Raw genomic sequence first — 20,338 nt, 5'->3', positions numbered from 1 at the left:
CTTGAGGTCTCCAGCTTTGCTCTTCGTTCTCAAGATTGCTTTGGCTACTCAAGATCTTTTGTGGTTCCATATAAATTTTAGGATTGTTTGCTCCATTTCTGTGAAAATGCCATGGGATTTTCATAGGGATTGAATTGATTGCTTTGGGTACTTTGGACATTTTAGCTGTATTAATTCTTCCAGTCCATGAGCACAGGATATCTTCCTATTTATTTGTGTCTTCTTCCATTTCTTTTATCAATGTAGTTTTTCTCATACAGGTCTTTCACTTCTTTGGTTAAATTTATTCCTAGGTATTTTATTCATCTTGATGCAATTGTAAATGGAATTGTTTTCTTGATTCCTCTTTCTGATAGTTCATTGTTAGTATGTAAAAACACAACAGGTTTTTGTATATTGACTTTGTATTCTGCAACTTTATTGTATTTGTTTAACAGTGTGTTGGTGGTCTGTGGGGTTTTTTAATATATGAAATCATCTCATTTGCAAATGATGATCTTTACTTTTTCCTTTCTAAACTGGATGCCTTTTGTTCCTTTTCCTTGCCTGATTTCTCTGGCTAAGATTGTCAATTCTATGTTAAATAAAAGTGGTGAGAGCAAGCATCCTTCTCTTGTTCCTGATCTTAGAGGAAATGGGAAATGCTTTCATTTTTTTCACCATTGAGTGTGATGTTAGTTGTGGGTTTGTCATAAATGGATGCTGAATTCTGCCAGATGCTTTTTCTGCATCTATTGAGATGATTGTGTGATCTTTAGCTTTCATTTGTTAATGTGGCGTATCACAATGACTGATTTGCAGATGTTAAACCATCCTTACATCCTGGAATAAATCCCGCGTGATCATGGTATATGATTTTCTTAATGTATTTTTGAATTTGGTTTGCTAATATTTTGTTGGGGATTTTTACATCTATGTTCATCAGGGATTTGGGCCTGTAATTTTCTTTTTTTGTGGTGTTCTTGTTTGGTGTTTGGTATCCGGATAATGCTGGTCTCATAAAATGAAATTTTGAAGCATTCCCTCCTCTTCAGTTTTTTGGAACTTAGAGAAAGGATAGGTATTAGATCTTCTTTAAATGTTTTGTAGAATTCACCAGTGGAACCATCTGTTTCTGGACTTCTGTTTGTTGGTAGGTTTTTGATTACCAAGTCAGTTTTCTTCTTAGTAATCAGTCTATTCACATTTTCTGTTTTTCTGTTATTCAGTCTTGGAAGACTGAATGTTGTATGTTTTTAGGAATTTACCCATTTTTTTTCACGGTTGTCCAATGTTGGCATATAATTGTTCATAGTAGTCTTTTATGATCCTTTGTATTTCTTTGTTATCACTTGTTACTTCCTGTCTTTAAAAAAAAATTTTTTTTATTTAAATCCAAGTTAGTTAACGTGTAGTGTAGTAATGATTTCAGGAATAGAATTTAGTGATTCATTGCTTACATATAACATCTAGTGCTCATCACAAGTGCCCTTCTTAATGCCCAACACTCATTGAGCCCATCCACCCCCCTCCAACACCTTGCCAGCAACCCTCAGTTCTCTGTATTTAAGAGTCCCCATTAAATTTGTTTTTAATGTTTATTTATTTTTGAGAGAGAGAGACAGAGCTCAAGAGGGGAAGGCCAGAGAGAGGGAGACACAGAATCCGTAGCAGGCTCCAGGCTCTGAACTGTCAGCACAGAGCCCGACGTGGGGCTCGACTCAGGGACTGCAAGATCATGACCTAAGCCAAAGTCAGATGCTTAACCGACTGAGCCACCCAGGCACCCCTCTCCCTCTCTGGTTTTATCTTATTTTTGCTTCCCTTCCCTTATGTTCATCTGTTTTGATTCTTAAATTCCACAAATGAGTGAAATCATATGATATTTATCTTTCTCTGACTAATTTCATTTAGTATAACGCACTTTAGTTCCATCCACGTTGTCATAAATGGCAAGATTTCATTCTTTTTGATCACCAAGTAATATTCCATTGCATATATATGCCACATCTTTTTTATCCATTCATCGTTCGATAGGCATTTGGGCTCTTTCCATACCTTGGTTATTATTGATAGTACTGCTATAAAGATCGGGTGCATGTACCTGTTCATGTAACTTCCTGTCTTTTATTTCTATTTTTATTTATTTGGGAAGCCTTTTTTTTTTTAATTAATGTAGCTAAAGGTTTATCAGTTTTGTTTATCTTTTCAAAGAACCAGCTCATAGTTTCATTGATCTTTTCTAGTTTCTTTTTAATCTTATTTATTTCTGCCTTAATATTTATTATTTCCTTTCTTCTTCTAACTTTGGGCTTCATTTGTTCCTAGTTCCTTTAGGTGTAATGTTAGATTGTTTATTTGAGATTATTCTTGTTTTTTGAGGCAGGTCTGTATCACTCTGAACTTCTTATATCTGCTTTTGCTACATTCCACAGATTTTGGTGTGTTATATTTTCATTTTCATTTGTATCAAGGGATTTTTAAAATTTTTACTTAGATTTCTTTGTTGACCCATTGGTTATTCAGTAGCAAGTTATTACTTCTTCACATCTTTGTGATTTTTCCTTTTTTATTTTTTTGTGATTGATTTCCAGTTTTGTATTGTTGTGGTCTGAAAAAATGCTTGATAGGATATCAGTCTTCTTAAATTTACTGAGACTTGTTTTGTGGCCTAACTTGTGATCTCTCCTAGGGAATGTACTGTGTGCACTTGAGAAGAATGTATGTTCTGCTGCTTCTTTGTGGAATGTTCTATGTATGTGTTTTTATATCTATATCTATATCTATAGTTTATATATATATATATATATAGTTTATATATATAGTTTATATATATATATATATATATATATATATATATATATATATATATATATATATATAGTTTATATATATGTATGTATGTATCTGGTCTAATGTATCCTTCAAGGCTGATTTTTCCATTTTTATTTTCTGTTGAGGTGATCTATCCATTAATGTAAGTGGGGTATTAGAGTCTCCTACTGTTATTGTATTGCTGTTGATTTTTCCCTTTGGGTCTGTTAATATTTCCTTTATATATTTAGGTGCTTCTATGTTGAGTGCATAAATATTTACAAATGTTATATATTCTTGCTGTATTGACTCTTTTATCATAATATAATGCCTATCTTTGCTTGATTAACAGTGTTTTAAAGTTTGTTTTGTCTGATAAGTATAGCCACTCTGGCTTTCTTTTGGTTTCCATTTGCATGAAACATCTTTTTCTGTCCTTTCATTTTCAGTCTGTGTGTGTCCTTACATTTGAGATGAATCTCTGGTAAGCAGCATATAGATGGGTCTTGTTTTTTTATCCATTCAGCTTCTTTATGTCTTTCAGTTGAAGAATTTAGTCCATTTATGTTTAAAGTAATTACAAGTAGGTGTGTGCTTATTGACATTTTGTTAATTGTTTTCTGGCAGTTTTGTAGTGACCTTCTGTTCTTCTTGTTCTCTCTTCTTGTGGTTTGGTGCCTTTAGTGTTATGTTTAGATTTCATTTTCATTATCTTTTGTGTATCTACTATAGGTTTTTGCTTTGTGATTACGAGGCTCACCTATATCAGCCTGTATGTATACTAGTCTATTTTTTAAAATTTTTTAATGTTTATTTATTTTTAAGAGAGAGAGAGAGAGAGAGACAGACAGACAGACAGACAGTGTGAGTGGGTGAAGGGCAGAGACAGAGGGAGACACAGAATCTGAAGCAGGCTCCGGGCTCTGAGCTGTCAGCACAGAGCCCAATGTGGGGCTCGAACTTGTGAACCATGAGATCATGACCTGAGCCGAAGTTGGACTTAACTGACTGAACCACCCAGGCACTCCTATACTAGTCTATTTTATGTTGATAACAAGTTATGTTTGAATGCATTCTAAAATTCTACATTTTTACTACGCTCACCTCCAATTTTATGTTTTTGATGTCACATTTTATATCTTCTTATTCTGTGAATTGTTGTAGTTATTTTTACTGCTTTTATCTTTTAACCTTCATGCTAGCTTTATAAGTCATTAGTCTACTACCTTTGCTGTACATTTACCTTTACTGGTACAGTATTTACTTTCATATGTTACTTTGTTACCCAACCAGTACCCTTTCTTTTCAGCTTAAAGAAGTCCCATTAACATTTATTTTTAGGCTAGTTTAGCAGTGATGAGCTCCTTTAGTTTTTGCTTGTCTGGAAAACTTTACCTCTCCTTCAATTCTGAATGATAATCTTGCTAGCTAGAGTATTCTTGGTTGGGAGATTTTGTTTTCAGCACTGAATATATCTTTGCCATTCCCTTATGGCCTGCAAAGTTTCTGTTGAAAAATCAGCTAATAGTCTCATGGAGTTCCCTTCTATATAACAGGTTCTTTTTCTGTTGCTGCTTTTAAGATTATCTCTTTAACTTCTGAGATTTTAATTATAATGTCTCTTGCTTTGAATCTCTTTGGCTTCATCTTATTTGGAACTTTCTGGGCTTCCTAGATCTGGGTGTCTGTTTCCCTCCCCTGGTTAGGAAGGTGGTCAGCCATTATTTCTTCAAATAAGTTATGTCTCTTTCTCTCTCTTTTCTCCTTCTAGGAGAATTTTGTTCTGCTTGATGTTGTGCTATGAGTCCCTTAAGCTATCTTCACTTTTTTCCTTTTGCTGCCCTGTTTGGTTGAGTTCTGCCCTGTCTTCCTGGTCACTTATCCTTTTTTTCTGCTTCATCTGGTCTGCTCTTGAATCCATCTAGTTTATTTTTCAGTTCAGTTATTGTGTTTTTCAGCTCTGTAACTTCTTTTTTGTACTTCTTTACATTATCAGTCTCTTTATTGAAGTTTCTTCATCTATTCTATCAAGATTCGTGAGCATATTTATGATCATTACTTTGAACATTTTATCAGGTAAGTGATTTCTCTCCATTTCATTGTTTCTTTCATTAGATATTTTTTTCCTGGAATTTTATCTTATTATTTCATTTAGGACATATTCCTGTATCCTCCATTTGTTTGACTCTGTTTGTTTCTCTATCATGAGCAAAACAGCCATCTCTCCCAGTCTTGAAGAAGTGCTCATAGGAAGACTGGGGATGTGTTTCTATCTGCTGTCTGTGTACCCTGGGGGTGGTAGTCTGTCAGGAACTGTCTCTCCAATTGTTTTAGTCCTGTGGACCCGAGAAATGCAGGCCTCCTGACCACTACAGCCAGATGCTTGTCAAGTGGCATCCCCTGTGCAGACTGCTTATACCCACTTGCTTTGGCAGGGCCACAGGAGAGGGCAGGGCCAGGGCAAGCTCACTTGCCAGGTTTAGCAGGACCAGGGCTACAGAAGAGGGCAGGCCTGGGGTAAGGCTGCCCACTGGGTTTAGGCAGGGCAAAGCTGCAGAATAGTGCAGGGTCAGGGCAAGTGATGCTAGCAAGGAGAGGAAGAATGCAAGACTGATGCCTACCAGTGCCAGCACTAGCAAGGCAGGAGAGTGCACAACCTGTCCCCAGAGAGGATTCCAACAGACCCTTGTCCTTCCAGCAGATACTTTATATCTAGCCTATGGATTTCTTTCATGTATGTCTAGGTGCCCTTTAAGCTGTTTCTTTTACACTGGGTCCCAGGGTGAGTGAGTATGTGCACAAGCCCTTCAAAAGGGGAGTCTCCGTTTCCTTCAGCCCTTGGGTCTCCTGGAAGTGAGCCTCACTGGTTTTTAAAGTCAGACATTTTGGGGGGCACTTGGGTGGCTCAGTTAGTTGGGCATCCGACTTCGGCTCAGGTCATGATCTCGTGGTTCGTGGGTTCGAGCTCCATGTCGGGCTCTGTGCTGACAGCTCAGAGCCTGGAGCCTGCTTCGGATTCTTTGTCTGTCTGTCTGTCTGTCTGTCTGTCTTCTCTCTCTCTCTCCCCCTCTCTCTTCCTCCCCTCCTCATGCTCTCTCTCTCTCTCTCAAAAATGAATAAACATTGAAAAAAAATTAAAAAAAAAATAAAGTCAGGCATTTTGGGAACTTGTCTGTCTAGTACAGGTCCCAAGGGTTGGGGTACCTGATATGGGCTCGAACCTGTTGCTTGTCAAGGATACACTCTGTATTTGTGATTTCACTCTAGAATGGGTGGGGTTTTTGGCAATACTGCATCTCTGCCTATTATACCTATCTCCATGTGGCCTTTTTATCTGTTGTGGAGGAGCTGTTGAGCTAGTTTTTAGGTCTTTTTTGGAGAGAATTGTTCCATATGTAGTTGTAGATTTGGTGTGTTCTGGGTTTTCTCATACTATCAGGTTGACCTGCCCACTCTATGGTTGTTTTTTCAAAGAAAAGGTTACGTAGAGTTTCTTAGACATATCTGTAAACTTAAATGGGAAAAAAATTAATGTCTTTCCAAGTCAAAAACGCAGAAGGTTTAACAGTCTAAATAGACTAACCTATATGTAGTTTTTAAACATCTCTCTGGTAAGTACCTGTTTTTATGTTTAAACTCTAACCAGAGCACTTACCTGCCTGATCACATTAACTCTTTCAGGGAGTGTATACTTCTGAATGGGTAGAAGTCATACAACTCAGGGTGTATTTATTGTTCAGCAGAAGGCTAGTGTAATCTTAATGTGTTGCAGATATTCTTAGCCCTGTGTGAACATACCTCCTGAACAACATGTCCCTTCCCTTGATATCTTGCTTTCAGTCTACAGTGCTCTCACATTAGTGCACAAGAGCTCTGTGAGGTATATTGGGCTGTTGTTGGGATCCCTATTGTCATATAGGAAACCAAGGAATGGGAAGGGTATGACCTATCCAGGGTTACAAAGTCAATGACACTATAGGTCAACAAACCTAGAATCTTTCCACTCTTCCATGCTTCCTCCCTTCAGTCTATGCATGCACACACTGTAGGTGCAGCAAGAGGTCCATTTGTTAGTTGGAGCATCTACTGACCCTAGGGCCAAGATTTGTAGCTAGCCAGCTCATTATACTGTGTCTTCCTCAACAAGCTGAGTTTGCACATCTCTAAAGAGTTGTTTGGGAGCAGTCTCTCCACCTCCCATCCCCCCAATCAGTGTGTTCCCAACTTGATGCTTGCGTATTTATGTGAACACATACATATGTGTACAAGTTCAAAGTCCATATATATTTATGTCAGAGGGGCTCACGATAGATACACAGATTCTGACTCTTCCTTTACTCTCGTTAGAGGTATGTGTAGTTTTATCTATTCATATCTTAACACCCTCACATATATTAGTGACTCAACAATGAGCAAATTGTACTTTAGTCCTTTTAAGTTATCATGGCCCTAGGCTATTTTAGAAAGAACCATTAATATTTCCCATTGCTTTATAAAATATGTAAGAATGTTTGGTTGATGGTATCTGAGACAGAGTCACTGTCTGTTCCTATACTTCTGGAGTCAGTCCTGGTGACAGTTAATTCTGTGACTTTTATTTGTTTGGCTATTTTAAATGCACATAGTTTGTACATCTGCTCAAGTTCCTGGTGTGGCCTTAAACTGAAATTAGATTTTCATCAATATCTGTAAGGAAAGACTTTATAATGAATTGTTCAGATTGTGGTTAGAGGGAAATATTTCCAAACTACAGGAGAAACAGATCAAAGAAGAAAGTAAACAGGAGACTTGGCACGAGCAGGGCCAGGTCCTCCTGCCTATTTGTGGACTCTGCCCCTGGGGCAGGATTGTGAGGGCAGGAGGTTGAGCAGGCCTGATCCTGCATGCAGCCCCTTGGCCTCGGGCACATCAGAGGCTTGGTGACATCTCAGTTTTCCATCCTTTTTTCCTGACTTTTGCTGTCCACTTTAGTTGGTTTATTTTCTCATTAAGAAAAAATTTATGTGACACAAGATTGAATGGAAGTGTTTACATTCTTTCTCTTTCTGTTATATATAGATAACCTTCATTCAAAATGGGAGTTGTTCTCTTTTGTGTCATTTGTAATTCAATTCTGGAACAAAGAAACAACTTAGTACTGAAAAGTGAAAGCTTCTAAAACAGTTTTAATATCAATGCTTGCTTCTCTCTATAAAAATAGGCAGCAAATTTGAAGAGGGAAATTTAGCAAGTAGAAGTTTAAAAGTTAATTTTGATGATTTGATGAGTGAAACAAGTTCCTCAAAGGTATTGTATGGAATGGTGTTATCTAATGTAAGCATCAGTACAAGGAGCAGCAGGATCTCAGATGAGACCGTGTCCACTTAAGACTGCATAGCTGTGTATCATCATAATTTAATTTGAAATTTTATATATCTTGGTGTCTGTTATTTCAGATCACTATCTATATTTGGTTACATTGTTTGCTGTTCATACCTAAATAGATGGATAAGCCTGTTTAAAGTTTTGGATCCACAGATAACTAGTGCTAACTAGTTTTTAAAATGCATTCAACGTATATAAATTACCAAATTTATTCTGGGGAAGAATGTGTGAGAGAGGACATAGTCTATAAAAGAAGTCATTGTTTCTAAGACCAGTTCTGTTTCTCATTATTTTTTTCTATTTTTTGTTTTTGAGCAGTTAATACATTTCATGATTCAGAATTTAAAAGGTACAATAGGATATGCTTTCAGATATACATTTCTCTTTCCAGGAGGCAACCAATATTTTCATCTCTAAGCCATTCTAATTTTGATGAACTTAGGTTAATTTTGACATATTGGTCATCAGTGGATACCTATATTTTATGTTTTGTTTACGTTGGCATGATTTTATTATGATCCTATTACCTGATCAAGAGCATATAATTGTTTCCACTTAACTCTTTCCTTACTTGGGCATTTACATTCTTTTGTTTAATTTATTGCTCTTTAAAGTAGCAAACATTTGCATATTTGTAAAAAGCAAAACATATGGGCATATTTGTAAAAATATACTTTTTATTCTATTGTAAAGTTATATTTTTATTTCACAATTTAACACTTCTGAAATTCAGCATATTCAATGATTATATTTATTATAACCAGGGTTTCTTCCTTGTGAAAAGCTGTTTTTAATGTAATAATATTACTTAAAATCAGTAGAGCCTTAAAATAGAAATGATATTTTCCTATATTTGTGTTTCAGAGTGGAAACAATTAAGAATGTGATAAAACCTGGGGCACCTGGGTGGCTCAGTCGATGAGTGTCCAGCTCTTGGTTTTGGCTCAGATCATGATTTCACAGTTTCATAGGTTCAAGCCCTACATCGGGCTCTGCTCTGGCAGGATGGAGCCTGCTTTGGATTCTTTCTCCCTCTCTGCCACTCCCCGATTCGCACTGTCTCTGTCTCTCTCTAAATAAACAAACTTCAAAAATTTTTTTAAAAATGTGGTAAAACATAATCTTTGTTCTGGGTCACTAGATTTCTTACTAGAGCAGTTGAATTAACTGCAGGTTTTATCCCCCCATCTCATGTTCCCAGTTTAGGTCAATCTCAGAGTTCGGAAAAGGACAGCACATATTTGCCATGTGTGTTTCCCTTTAATTGTTACGAAATATCCAAAGTTTTAGACAACTTAAATAGTCATTTTTATTATTTTTTAAATTATTCAATGTTTCTGGATAGTATTTGCCTACATATTCCTGGGTCTATCATAAAATGTAAGTAAATTTTAATAAATATCATAGAATATAAATAAATATAATAAAATACAAAAGTATAAGTTTTACCGCATATACAGACTTGTGCAATTGCTAGATGTTTTCCTCCTTCAAATATAGTAGAGTATGTAGGTGTGAATGAAACTCATAGATATGTGCCTTGCTATAGTGTCATTGCTTTGTTGTTTAATGCTCACTTGTCAGATGTATGTATAAATCCAAATCAGTTTAGTTTTGTCATTATGTCCAGTGCATTGTCAGGACTTAGTATGCATTCTGGGTAACAGATCTTCAAAGCACACAACAGTTAATGTGTTACACGTTACATGTACACTGAGAAAGAAATGTGAAGAGATGTTAAAGGAGTGCAAATCTCAGTAAACTGGCAGTTATTTCCAGAAGGGTGTGGCGAGCCGGGGAGGAGGACGTGTGGGCTGGGAGACTGCTGGTTGGAATACTCTTGCTCTGTGGGATGTTTTAATTTACTAATGATTAAAAACATGGAAGAACTTTGTATTTATTTAAACATGATGTCCATATTTAATGTGAGGATCACCCAAGGTTTGACATCATCTGGTGGTGACATCATCTGGTTTGGGGGTTATAATCAAAATTTGTGTTTCTGTTATTATTTGTTTAATTCTGCTTTACTTGAGAACGTAAGGTGCATTTTCCCAAAGATGGTCTTTGCAACCATTATTTAAACAAGAGATTTCAGGGAAGTAGTAAACTTTTTCAATTCGTTTGGTCTTTAATACTAGCTGCAGGAGCAATTACTTGGATTATCATTTTAACATAATTTTTTACCCAGAAATCCTTTTGAAAGTATTGTTTGCTTAGATTGAAACATTGAAGTGCTTCCTTCTGCCTGCAGTGCAACAGATTAAAAGAGAGGGAAACACAGGCAAATCAACATGTAAAATTGGGTCACGTATCATTTGGGGACTTGTGTGCCAGTGGTCTGGATTGTCGACTTGGGAGCTGCAGGAGACCCAGAGAGAGACAGCAAATTGCTCGCCCCCTGTGCTTGGTGGACAAAAAGGGGATTAGGGCCCTGGGGGATCCAGGACAGTAAGCTGCCCACGAAGTGGAAAGGAATCTCGCATCAGTGTTGGCAGTTGTGGATGTCATGGATGGGAGTGAGGGGTCAGGATTGGAGCAGGCGTAGTTGAGGGGTTTCCAGCTCCGGCCAGTTAGCAGAATGGCTGAGACTTGCTGCCCCATGAAAGTAGGACTGGAAGGACTGTGGGTTTTAGATAAATGAACAGGGATGGGGGTGAAGGTAGAGTGTTGGGTTTTATGGCTATTGTTTGCAATATTTCTATACCTGTGGAACTATAGTGCCCCAGTGAGGCCTTTACTGTTTCCTGATTCACATGTGACTTGCTGTTGCAGTGAAGTTATGATTATAGAATATAATTATGACTATATGAATATGGTTATGATCATGTAATATAAACAGCTACAGTTCAGATGAAGATGTGCAAATGAGATTTTTTCACTTCATGGAGATGTATATATTTATTTATGTTTTAACAAATGTATTTTTATGTATCCATACACATACACACACCCATATACGTTTTTTACTTTCTTACAAAAACTAAAAAAAAAAAAAAAAAAAAAAAGTTGGTAGCAGTTTTGTTAAACATTCTTCTTTTTTTTCTCCTCTACTAGTTAACAGATTTCAGATGCAAATACACCCTCATTATCCAAATTCAAATCCCTGTCACTCACCACCATTGTGGAGTGTGGCTTTGATTTGCCAGTTTTGTACTCGTGGTAACTAGAGGTTCCACTTCCTAGCAGAGTTTTTCTGGTTTTGTCTTAATACTGAAAGTGTCTTTCTACATTCTCTCCTTTTAGCTGTGTATCTGTCTCCAGAGTTTTGCTCAGGATAATATATTTTAGAATTTGAACCATGGGAGACCTTTTCCCCTCTGACTTAAGGCACGTCTGTGGGGGCGAAGTTGTGTTAATTGCTTTACAATCCAAGGCAGTGGAAATGGGTGGCTGAGCGAAAAAGAATGACTGCTAAGAAAAGAAAAAAAACAACCATAGATCAAAATTTTACCTCCAGCTTACAAAAGATACCAACCAGTCTTCTACCATCACTTTCCCTTTCATTGGGGAACTCCCCACTGCCTCATCTGGCTTCACTTTTGTTTTCCAAATGAGTTTATTAGTTTTGCCATTTTGGGTGCTGAGTTGACTCTGGAAAAACCGGTCTGAGAAATACTCCTGACATTTCAGATAGAAACAAACCCAGACATAGATTGACTTGAATTTGGGACCATCCCCGTGGGCCCCTCCATTATTGGCCGAAGCGTGGGACTCTCAGTCTCCTGTAAAGAGGGAAGAGTAAAGTGGTACCATGTAGAGGCTTTTCTGGGTTTTTCTTGGTTACACTGTTAGTCAGTCTCTGATTTGGAAATCTGCTTCTGTCTCTCCTCCCTTGCCTACAGGCTGGCGGCTCTCAAGTCATCTTTACTAATCCATTGGAGATAGTAAAGATTCGCCTACAGGTAGCTGGAGAAATCACCACAGGACCCAGGGTCAGTGCCCTGAATGTTCTCCGGGACCTGGGACTTTTTGGTCTGTATAAGGTGGGTAGATTCCCTTGGGTTATCTCAGTAGACAGCTTATAATGTACTCAATAGAACCGTGAAAGAATGTGGAAACCAGGCTTCTCCCTCCAAACTGGAAAAGTAATTTTGTCCAGCAGGGTAGTCCCTTGAGTACAAAATCAGACAAAAAGAAAAAATCAGGACACTTCTATTAGAGGCAGTGGGATATACAAACACACTCTCCTGTTGTCATCTTCAGGCTTTTATGAGGCTGCCAGCAGGGAGGCCAGCACTGCAGACCTGCTGGCTTTAGGCTCACAGCCTTTTATTTGACCACAGGTTTGGGAAAAGTTTCTTTGGTGTTCTCTTTGGGCTGGTTTAGGACTTCAAAATAGTCTTGTGTTTATTTTGAGTCTGAGTTATCTCTATTGTTATCTTCCCAGTAGGAGCTTCTGTTTGTCTTAATAATTTGACCACAGTGAAACAGTAGTAGAGTTTGGTAGAATTCAGGTCTTAAGAAGTTAAGTGGTAGGATTTGTCAATAATGAATTCCATTCAAAAAAAAACAAAAAAAAAAAACAGAGTGTACTGTACTTTAGCAGAATGCCAGTCAACAGATTCCTTCCCTGCAGGTATACTTACTCCCATCATTACAGATCAGATGTAATGGAGCAGAAGCTATTATTTTTCTTAAACAAGGAAGAGTATTTCTTTCCATTCTTTTGCCTGGTATAAGAGGAATACGTAAATTTAGCTGCTATTAGACAACTGTGTTTCCACAGCATCTGATTTATTTATAGATCTGTTGCTGTAGAAATGTGTAAATTGGCTTCTGGAGCTGCAAATTAGAAATCAGAATTTCTCTAGATTAGATTCACACAGGTACAGGGCTCTTGGGAGACCAGTAAACCAATGATGCTTGAATCTTGGGAGAGTTCTGTATACATTCCCTCCCCTCCACCTGCAATTTCCATCCTTTTTTTGGAATTACCTTTGAGAGCTAAATTTATTGATACTGTTTCTGTTTGTATCATTCTTCAGAGAGTTCTTGGAATTTTTTTTTTTTTTTTTTTTTTTTTTTTTTAATGTTTGAGTTTGTCTTTTGAAAACAGAACCATTAGGGAAACAAGTGCCAAAGACAGTGTATTTGCCTGGCTAGATAAAGCCCTGGGCAGTAGAATAGCATGGGCTACTAACCAAGCTGAGGGAGGCATTTATTGTGAGCTTTCTACTCCCGTGGAAACTTCCACTAAAATAATTTATCCTAGTTCCCCACCCCCGCCCCTCCTCTGCTGTTCAGGACATAGGGGCCGAGGAGGGAAGATTGGTGGTTTCTTTTTTCCCCTTTTGTAGAATAGTCACCTTTCTTTTCCACTGCCATTGTCTGTAGCTTCTTAACTGGTACTTCATGGGTTCTAAGCTGTGTAGATTGAATTGGTGAATTTCCAAGTCTGTTGCCACTCATGTCCTTCCCCATTGCATCCACCAAAGCCACACGGAACAAGCAGCCTGGAAGTTTGAGAATTAAATTTTTTTAACCTTAGAATCTGAATCTGGGGGTGCCTAGGTGGCTTGGTTGAGCGTCCAACTTTGGCTCAGGTCATGATCTCACGGCTCATGGGTTTGAGCCCTGCGTTGGGCTCTGTGCTGACGGCTCGGAGCCTGGAGCCTGCTTCAGATTCTGTGCCTCCCTCTGTCTCTTCCCCTCCCCTGCTTGTGCTTTCTTTCTCTCTCTCTCTCTCTCTCTCTCTCAAAAATAAATAAACATTAAAAAATCTGAATCTGTATTGGAAATGCCAGAAAATTCTTAGTTATCAGGATAACATCCTTACCCACTTAATGAACTCTAGGACTCGAGTCCACAAGCCTTTCTCAAACTTTGAGCCATGTATATTTGTCTATGCTCCTCTCGCCCCCCCCCCCGCCCCCCATTTCTATTCCACATCAGTCCCCATGCTGTTTGAGGGAATACCTAATACTTGTCACCCTGGATCCCTTATGGGCATTCATGGCCCTGTCTACATAACTGTTTTGCACTATTTCCTCACTTGTGACAGGGTGCCAAAGCGTGTTTCCTCCGAGACATTCCCTTCTCTGCAATTTATTTTCCTGTTTATGCTCATTGTAAACTACTTCTGGCTGATGAAAATGGACACGTGGGAGGTATAAATCTCCTTGCAGCTGGAGCCATGGCAGGTAACTAGAATTTTCTTTTTTAAACCAAAGAACCCTTCCCCCATTCTCTTTAAGAAGTACAGAATCTCTGTGTACCGTCTGCCTTTATTTCTGGAAGGGTTATTGTTTGTATCTGACTTAGTTTAAATATGATCACTTTTTTTCCTTTGTGGGATGTGCTCTAATTCTGATGAGAGTTAATTACATTTGCATACTGTGGATAAACAGCATAATGCAGCTTAGCAACTCAGAGCCAAATTAGATCTGCCCATCTAAATTGGGCTTTCATCATTAATGTGCGCCTCCCATGCCCCTGAAACCTTGGGTGTAGCCAAGCTAAGCATTAAGGTGGAAAAATTCTTCATCAAATCAGTTGCTTCATTGTATCTTATGTGATGCCCAGGTCTAGCCTGCCTCACTTGCTATTTCTGCATGTTGGAGTCCCCATGATTTGCCTTAGAACTTGAGCTTTCCTCACGATATTGTCGATGTTCCTTCTACCGTCATTCTAATGAGATCAAAGTAAAGCAGTACTTCCCCAGCAAACTACCCCATACTCAAATGGGCATCTCTTCTCTGTCCTTTAACACTTTCTTTAATAATACTTGTTTGCGTAAGTTTTATCTTCTGTACTAGGCTGGGAGCTTTTTGCAGGGAGGAGTTTTATTCTCTTTATCCTTACTATTCCTTCGTGGCCAGCATGGTAATAATAGGAGCTCAAAAAATGTCAGTGGGATAAATGAAAATCTTCATCTGGTCTAAGATCCCAAATTAGACACAAAAGAAATTCCATCTGAAAGAGGAGCCTAACACATGCAGGAAGGTACTAAGATGTTTTCTTTTGATCGCACAGGCCTAGCCTTCCTCTTGAAGGAGCTGACTGGGGATAGTAGGGGAGGACCACGTGTCCTTGGCTGCACCGGCACTCAGAAATGACAGAGGAAGGAAAAGGCATGTGTTTGCTCTCCATTACTGCTGGTCACAGATAGAAACATGAAGGGTGTACACAAACCCAAACGGAGTCCCCAGATGCTGGTGTAGGTCTAACTGCCTGGACTCATGGTGCTGTATAGCTCTCACTGGGTTCGTTCTCCTCTGGTGCCCTGGCTATACAGCAGAACAGCCTGAGCACTTCCTGAAGTGTGGGGTGCGTATGGTGGGGTTCTAAGGGTGTTGGGATGGACCATGTTCTTGTCCTCGCCCACGATGACAGGGAATGACTTGTGATGGTTAAAAAACTCTCCAGGGAGCTCTGAGTCCTTACTTGGGGTCTACCAAATCCCGTGTCCTCTGGCCTTTGCTATTTCAGTCAACTGCACATTTGAAAGCCAGAAAAACTATCTGCTCTGTCTTGGCACTGAGTGCTCATCCAGCCTCTTTTGGGTACTCACCAAAGGCTCCCAGTTTTAAATGGGGCCAGGAAATTTTCCCTCCAGACTTTGGCCTGTGCTTTCCAGTCAGCAGCAAAAAACCAGCCAAAGAACAGTCTAATCGTGGACAGGCATTTTGCCAACAGTTGATGGAACCAAGGAAACATTTCCATGGAACTGTCAGCACCAACTTTTTGCCCACAGATACTCGATGTCAAGTTTTCATAATGGAAGATGATTTTTCCTCATTTTTTTTCCAGTAAAGCCTTGCTGGCAGGGCCTGAGAACATTTAGAATTCAGAACATTCCAAAGACAGGCAATTTTCCTTGTTTCCTCTGAATACGGTGCAGGACCATGTGGAAGGGGGGGTATTCGCATCATCCTGTAACAGACTCCCACAAAGTCCACTAGCTCCACCTGCCTGGTGATGATTCCGTGATATTCAGGCCATTTGAATATCTTCCCCCTGAGGAAGGTTATCTTCCTCCTTTATTCCCTGCTTTGTTTTATGTGAAAGACGTGGTTGTGAAATCCATTTTGGGTGTCCCGCTGCTGATCAATCTCAGCATGACCCCAGGGAGCTCACGCACGGGGGATAGATAATAAGGCCTTTTGATGATCGGTTCTTATATTGTTCCTTAACTGGTTGCCTGGCTGCCTCTGCTCCAATTGTAATGACTTCTGTCATGTAAGCATGTCTGAAAGGAGTCCCAGTCAACTCTTGAGTTAGCCCCTCAGACAGGTGAGTGGATATGAGTACTGACAGTCACCTTGCACAGTAAGATGACAAGAATCAGCAAAAACCACTGGTTTGTTGTCAGGTACATTTAACATCTCATTAAATGGGACAGTGTCCTCATTTCTTACTATATACATAAATGCTTGTGTCTTATTTACCAAAAAAAGGAGGTAAAATAATTGAAACCTAAAGAGGAATACTTGGGAATCATCCTGGTAATATTGCTGCATTTTTTCCTGTCACAGTTCTTTGGGATCATGCAGTGTAGAGTGATTTTCCTAATTCATAAAGAAAAAAGAATTCTGTTCCACACTGAAGCAGCTAGTAGGCTTATGTGTCCTTTTTTTCCATAAGTGCCCAGGCATCTATTTAAGAAACTTTGAGTTAGAGCAGTTAAAGTTGCTAATTGTATTGTTAGATGTTAACAGTATGTCTGTTCTTTATAAGGTACTTTGGATGACTTAACATGTGCCTTTCTCCTAAAAGGTGTGCCTGCTGCTTCTCTGGTGACCCCCGCTGATGTCATCAAGACAAGATTGCAAGTGGCCGCCCGTGCTGGCCAGACGACATACAGTGGTGTCATTGACTGTTTCAGGAAGATACTCCGGGAAGAGGGGCCCTCAGCATTTTGGAAGGGGACTGCAGGTAGGGACTAGGGCCGTACAGAATGGCTGTCTGGTGTTAGGGACCTGCTCCCATTACTCACTGGTCGGCTTTGCCACAGCCATGTTAAGTATCCCCACTCCCATCTTTTTCAGCTCGAGTGTTTCGATCTTCTCCCCAGTTTGGTGTTACCTTGGTCACCTATGAACTTCTCCAGCGGTGGTTTTACATTGATTTTGGAGGCCTGTAAGTGCAGCTATTCAACTCCTTGTAAAAGAAAGCACCAAAATCAAAGTAGGCCTTTGGCCTACAAAGGCATTTTTGAAACTATTAGAAGCTAGGAGGACAGAGAATCCTACAGGACCAGTGCATTTAAAACAAACAGTGGGCTTGGGGTGCCTGGGTGGCTCAGTTGGCTAAGCATCCAACTCTTGATCTCAGCTCAGGTCTTGATCTCAGGGTTGTGAGTTCAACCCCTGCGTGGGACTGCACATTGGGCACGAAGCCTATGTAAAAAAATAAATAAATAAAACAAACAGTGGGCTTGAGAAGCTTCAGTATCAGGGGAGTGAGACCTTGGTAGGGGGACATCATACACAGTATTAAGCAGTTACTTGGGGAAAGTGAGGGCAAGCAGCAAATTAAAATGTAATGTGAATAAATTATCTTTTTTAGTATAAGCAAATACTGAACTTCATGGATCTAGGTCCTTATTATTTGAATTTATTATATGGTCTTTTAACCAGAAGTAATGTAAATTTGTGTTAGTAACACTTTAATGAACTTTGTTTCAAAGGCTCCATCAAGCCCTTTCATACCTCCAAGACTTCATTATTCACCATAATTAATGACTAGATAGGTATAGGTGTTCTTAGAGCTAACAAACAGGAAAAAAAGAGAGGTTATGCCCATGGACATAATCACTGGTGAGATCTAGGTCAGAAATTGGGCCACTTGAAGTCTGTTCTGAGAAGAAAAGGAACTACTTGTTGAATCTGCTGAGGGGGGAAGGTTGTACCCGAGCAAGTACTTATCAGCTTTTTAGCAGATGATCAAATCCCATATCTGGGTCTTAACCTCATAAACCTTTGACCCCCTTTCTTGCTCAAAGGCCAAATAGGAAATTAGCTGTTGAACCAAGAAGTAGAGGGACTTAAACAAAGGAAGTAAGAATAGTAGTCTCACAATTCCAGGCTCTTCTATGCTTTCAGATTGTGTAAAAGTAAGAATTCTATTTCTCTTTAAATTTAGTAATACTTCATGAGTTTACTATTTAAAAAGTTAGCTTTTTAAATTTTTTTTTTATTATTATTTTTTTGAGAGACACAGAGAAACAGAGTGTGGGCAGGGGAGGGGCATAGAGAGAGAGGGAGACACAGAATCTGAAGCAGGCTCCAGGCTCCTAGCTGACAGCACGGAGCCCGACGTGGGGCTTGAACTCACTGTGAGATCATGACCTGAGCCGAAGTCGAACGCTCAACCAATTGAGCCACCCAGGCGCCCCAAAAGTTAGCTTTTTAAACTATGTCAGAATAAAAGAAAAATACAAACTTTTTATGACTAATTTATGCTTAGTACAGAAAATTTGGAAAATGGAAAAGTGTAAAAGAGAAAGTCACTCATGGTCCTGTTTCCCAGAGAGTGTTAATATTTAAGTGTATTTGCTTCTGATCTTTTTTCTGTGGACCTATTTATAAATTGAGACCACCAAAAAAAAAATGTGAATGTGTTGCTTTCCAAGCAGCTATAAATCATAACAAACGTAGCGTAGATGACCAGGAACTATTCGGATGAGCACTCCTCTTTGTGGCACATGGGTGAGGCTGAAAGTGTTCTCCCATCCTCATGTGCCATCCTCATCAGTCTTGAGCGCACTAACCATTAGCTTTTCCTATCAACAGCAAGCCCTCTGGCTCAGAACCGACACCTAAGTCACGCATCGCAGACCTTCCTCCTGCCAATCCTGATCACATCGGTGGATACAGACTGGCCACAGCCACTTTTGCTGGCATTGAAAACAAGTTTGGCCTTTATCTCCCCAAATTTAAAGCTCCTAGTGTTGCTGCGGTTCAGTCAAAGGCAGTGGCGGCCGCCGCTCAGTGATGAGACAACCACTGAGTGTGGCAAAACGGTTGCCCTGGAGAGAGGGGCCTCGAAGAGCAGCCCTGTAATGTATCCAGTCAGCTGCATGGTGCTGACTGAGCTGAGGAGTCAAACTATTCTTTCTATATGACATATACATATATTTGTTTATAAAGTAATCATTTGCCCAGGAAAAAGCGACAACGCAGTTTCAAGCTTTAGTCTTAAGTGTTGAAATGTTTTCTAAGCCTTGGCATGAATTAGTGTTCTAGACTGCTTTGCACAGCTTGCACTTATAGTGACTGTACATATTGTACATCTTTGTACAGAGACATCTTGGCACCTCATCCCAACAAATCACGTTTATAGAATGTAATGCGGTTCTAAGTGGCTTGAAATGTACAGAATGTTTTGAAAGTGTTTTATTAAGAGTCACACACAAATAAATGTATTAAAATTAAATTCATTCTCTTATTGGTGACTTATAGAAATAAAGCATCAATATTGGATGTATTTAATTCCCAGCTCGTTTTCCATTCTGGAATAAAAAGGTATTTGCTGATAAGGAGGCATAATGAGGCCAAGTGCTTACACCATTGAATAAGAGATCCTTGGAAGATGCATGCTAGTAGATGCCAGAGGACCAGGCTGATGACTTGTGTGTGCTGATGTGTTTCCATTTGTATTTAATATGTGTATAGATTCTCCTCTGTTCATCAATCAAAAGGCATTTCCTAGACAGCTCCTCTCCTGTCAGTGGGCATACGGAAATAGGGATGTCTCCAGCATTACTGGCTTAGTTTTGCTTTCCTCTGACACAGCAAGGCAAGGGCCTAGCTTTTAAGATTAAAAGATACTTTGGCAATTTTCCTTCATATGGACATGTTTCCAATCAAAAATAAAATGCACACCAAAATGTATGCATGTAGTTGGATTTTCCTTCATAAATACTCTGATAGTGCTTTTTATTTTGATTCACTACCAGTTCCAAAGAACTCATGATCAGGAATCCCTCTCTCCCACTTCTATAAGAAAGTATTTGATTTGGAAAGGGCTCTGGGAGTGAGGGGAGGGAGGACGATAAAGAGAAGCTGTATCTTGGGATTTTTAGTGGGGTCTAGGTTCTTCCTTATGAATCCAAATACAAACTACTTATTTCAAAAGTCACTCACCTAGGATGTGATTACTAATTTAGATCTAAACATGCGTCTTGACAGCCACGTCTACACTTTGCTATGCTTGTGATTTGATGTGTACGTCAGAA

At 39.2% G+C, this 20,338-nt stretch overlaps 1 protein-coding gene across 4 annotated transcripts in view; it reads left to right on the top strand.

The window, feature by feature from the left end:
- Positions 1–19,994, top strand: part of SLC25A12 (solute carrier family 25 member 12) — a 126,578-nt gene extending 106,584 nt beyond the window's left edge. For all 4 annotated transcript variants that reach the window (XM_042949126.1, XM_042949128.1, XM_042949125.1 and 1 more), the window contains 5 exons: positions 12,003–12,143; positions 14,162–14,300; positions 16,876–17,034; positions 17,148–17,238; positions 18,894–19,994. In XM_042949126.1, coding sequence (XP_042805060.1) covers positions 12,003–12,143; positions 14,162–14,300; positions 16,876–17,034; positions 17,148–17,238; positions 18,894–19,095 — 732 coding nt within the window. In that variant the 3' untranslated portion in view covers positions 19,096–19,994. The remainder of the gene's footprint in view (positions 1–12,002; positions 12,144–14,161; positions 14,301–16,875; positions 17,035–17,147; positions 17,239–18,893) is intronic.
- Positions 19,995–20,338: the final 344 nt, after the last annotated feature.

The sequence above is a fragment of the Panthera leo genome, chromosome C1 (genome assembly GCF_018350215.1).
Source record: "Panthera leo isolate Ple1 chromosome C1, P.leo_Ple1_pat1.1, whole genome shotgun sequence".
In the NCBI taxonomy this organism is placed as follows: Eukaryota; Metazoa; Chordata; class Mammalia; order Carnivora; family Felidae; genus Panthera; species Panthera leo.
Note: the sequence above shows the minus strand (reverse complement) of the source record. Positions and strands in the feature narration are given on the sequence as shown.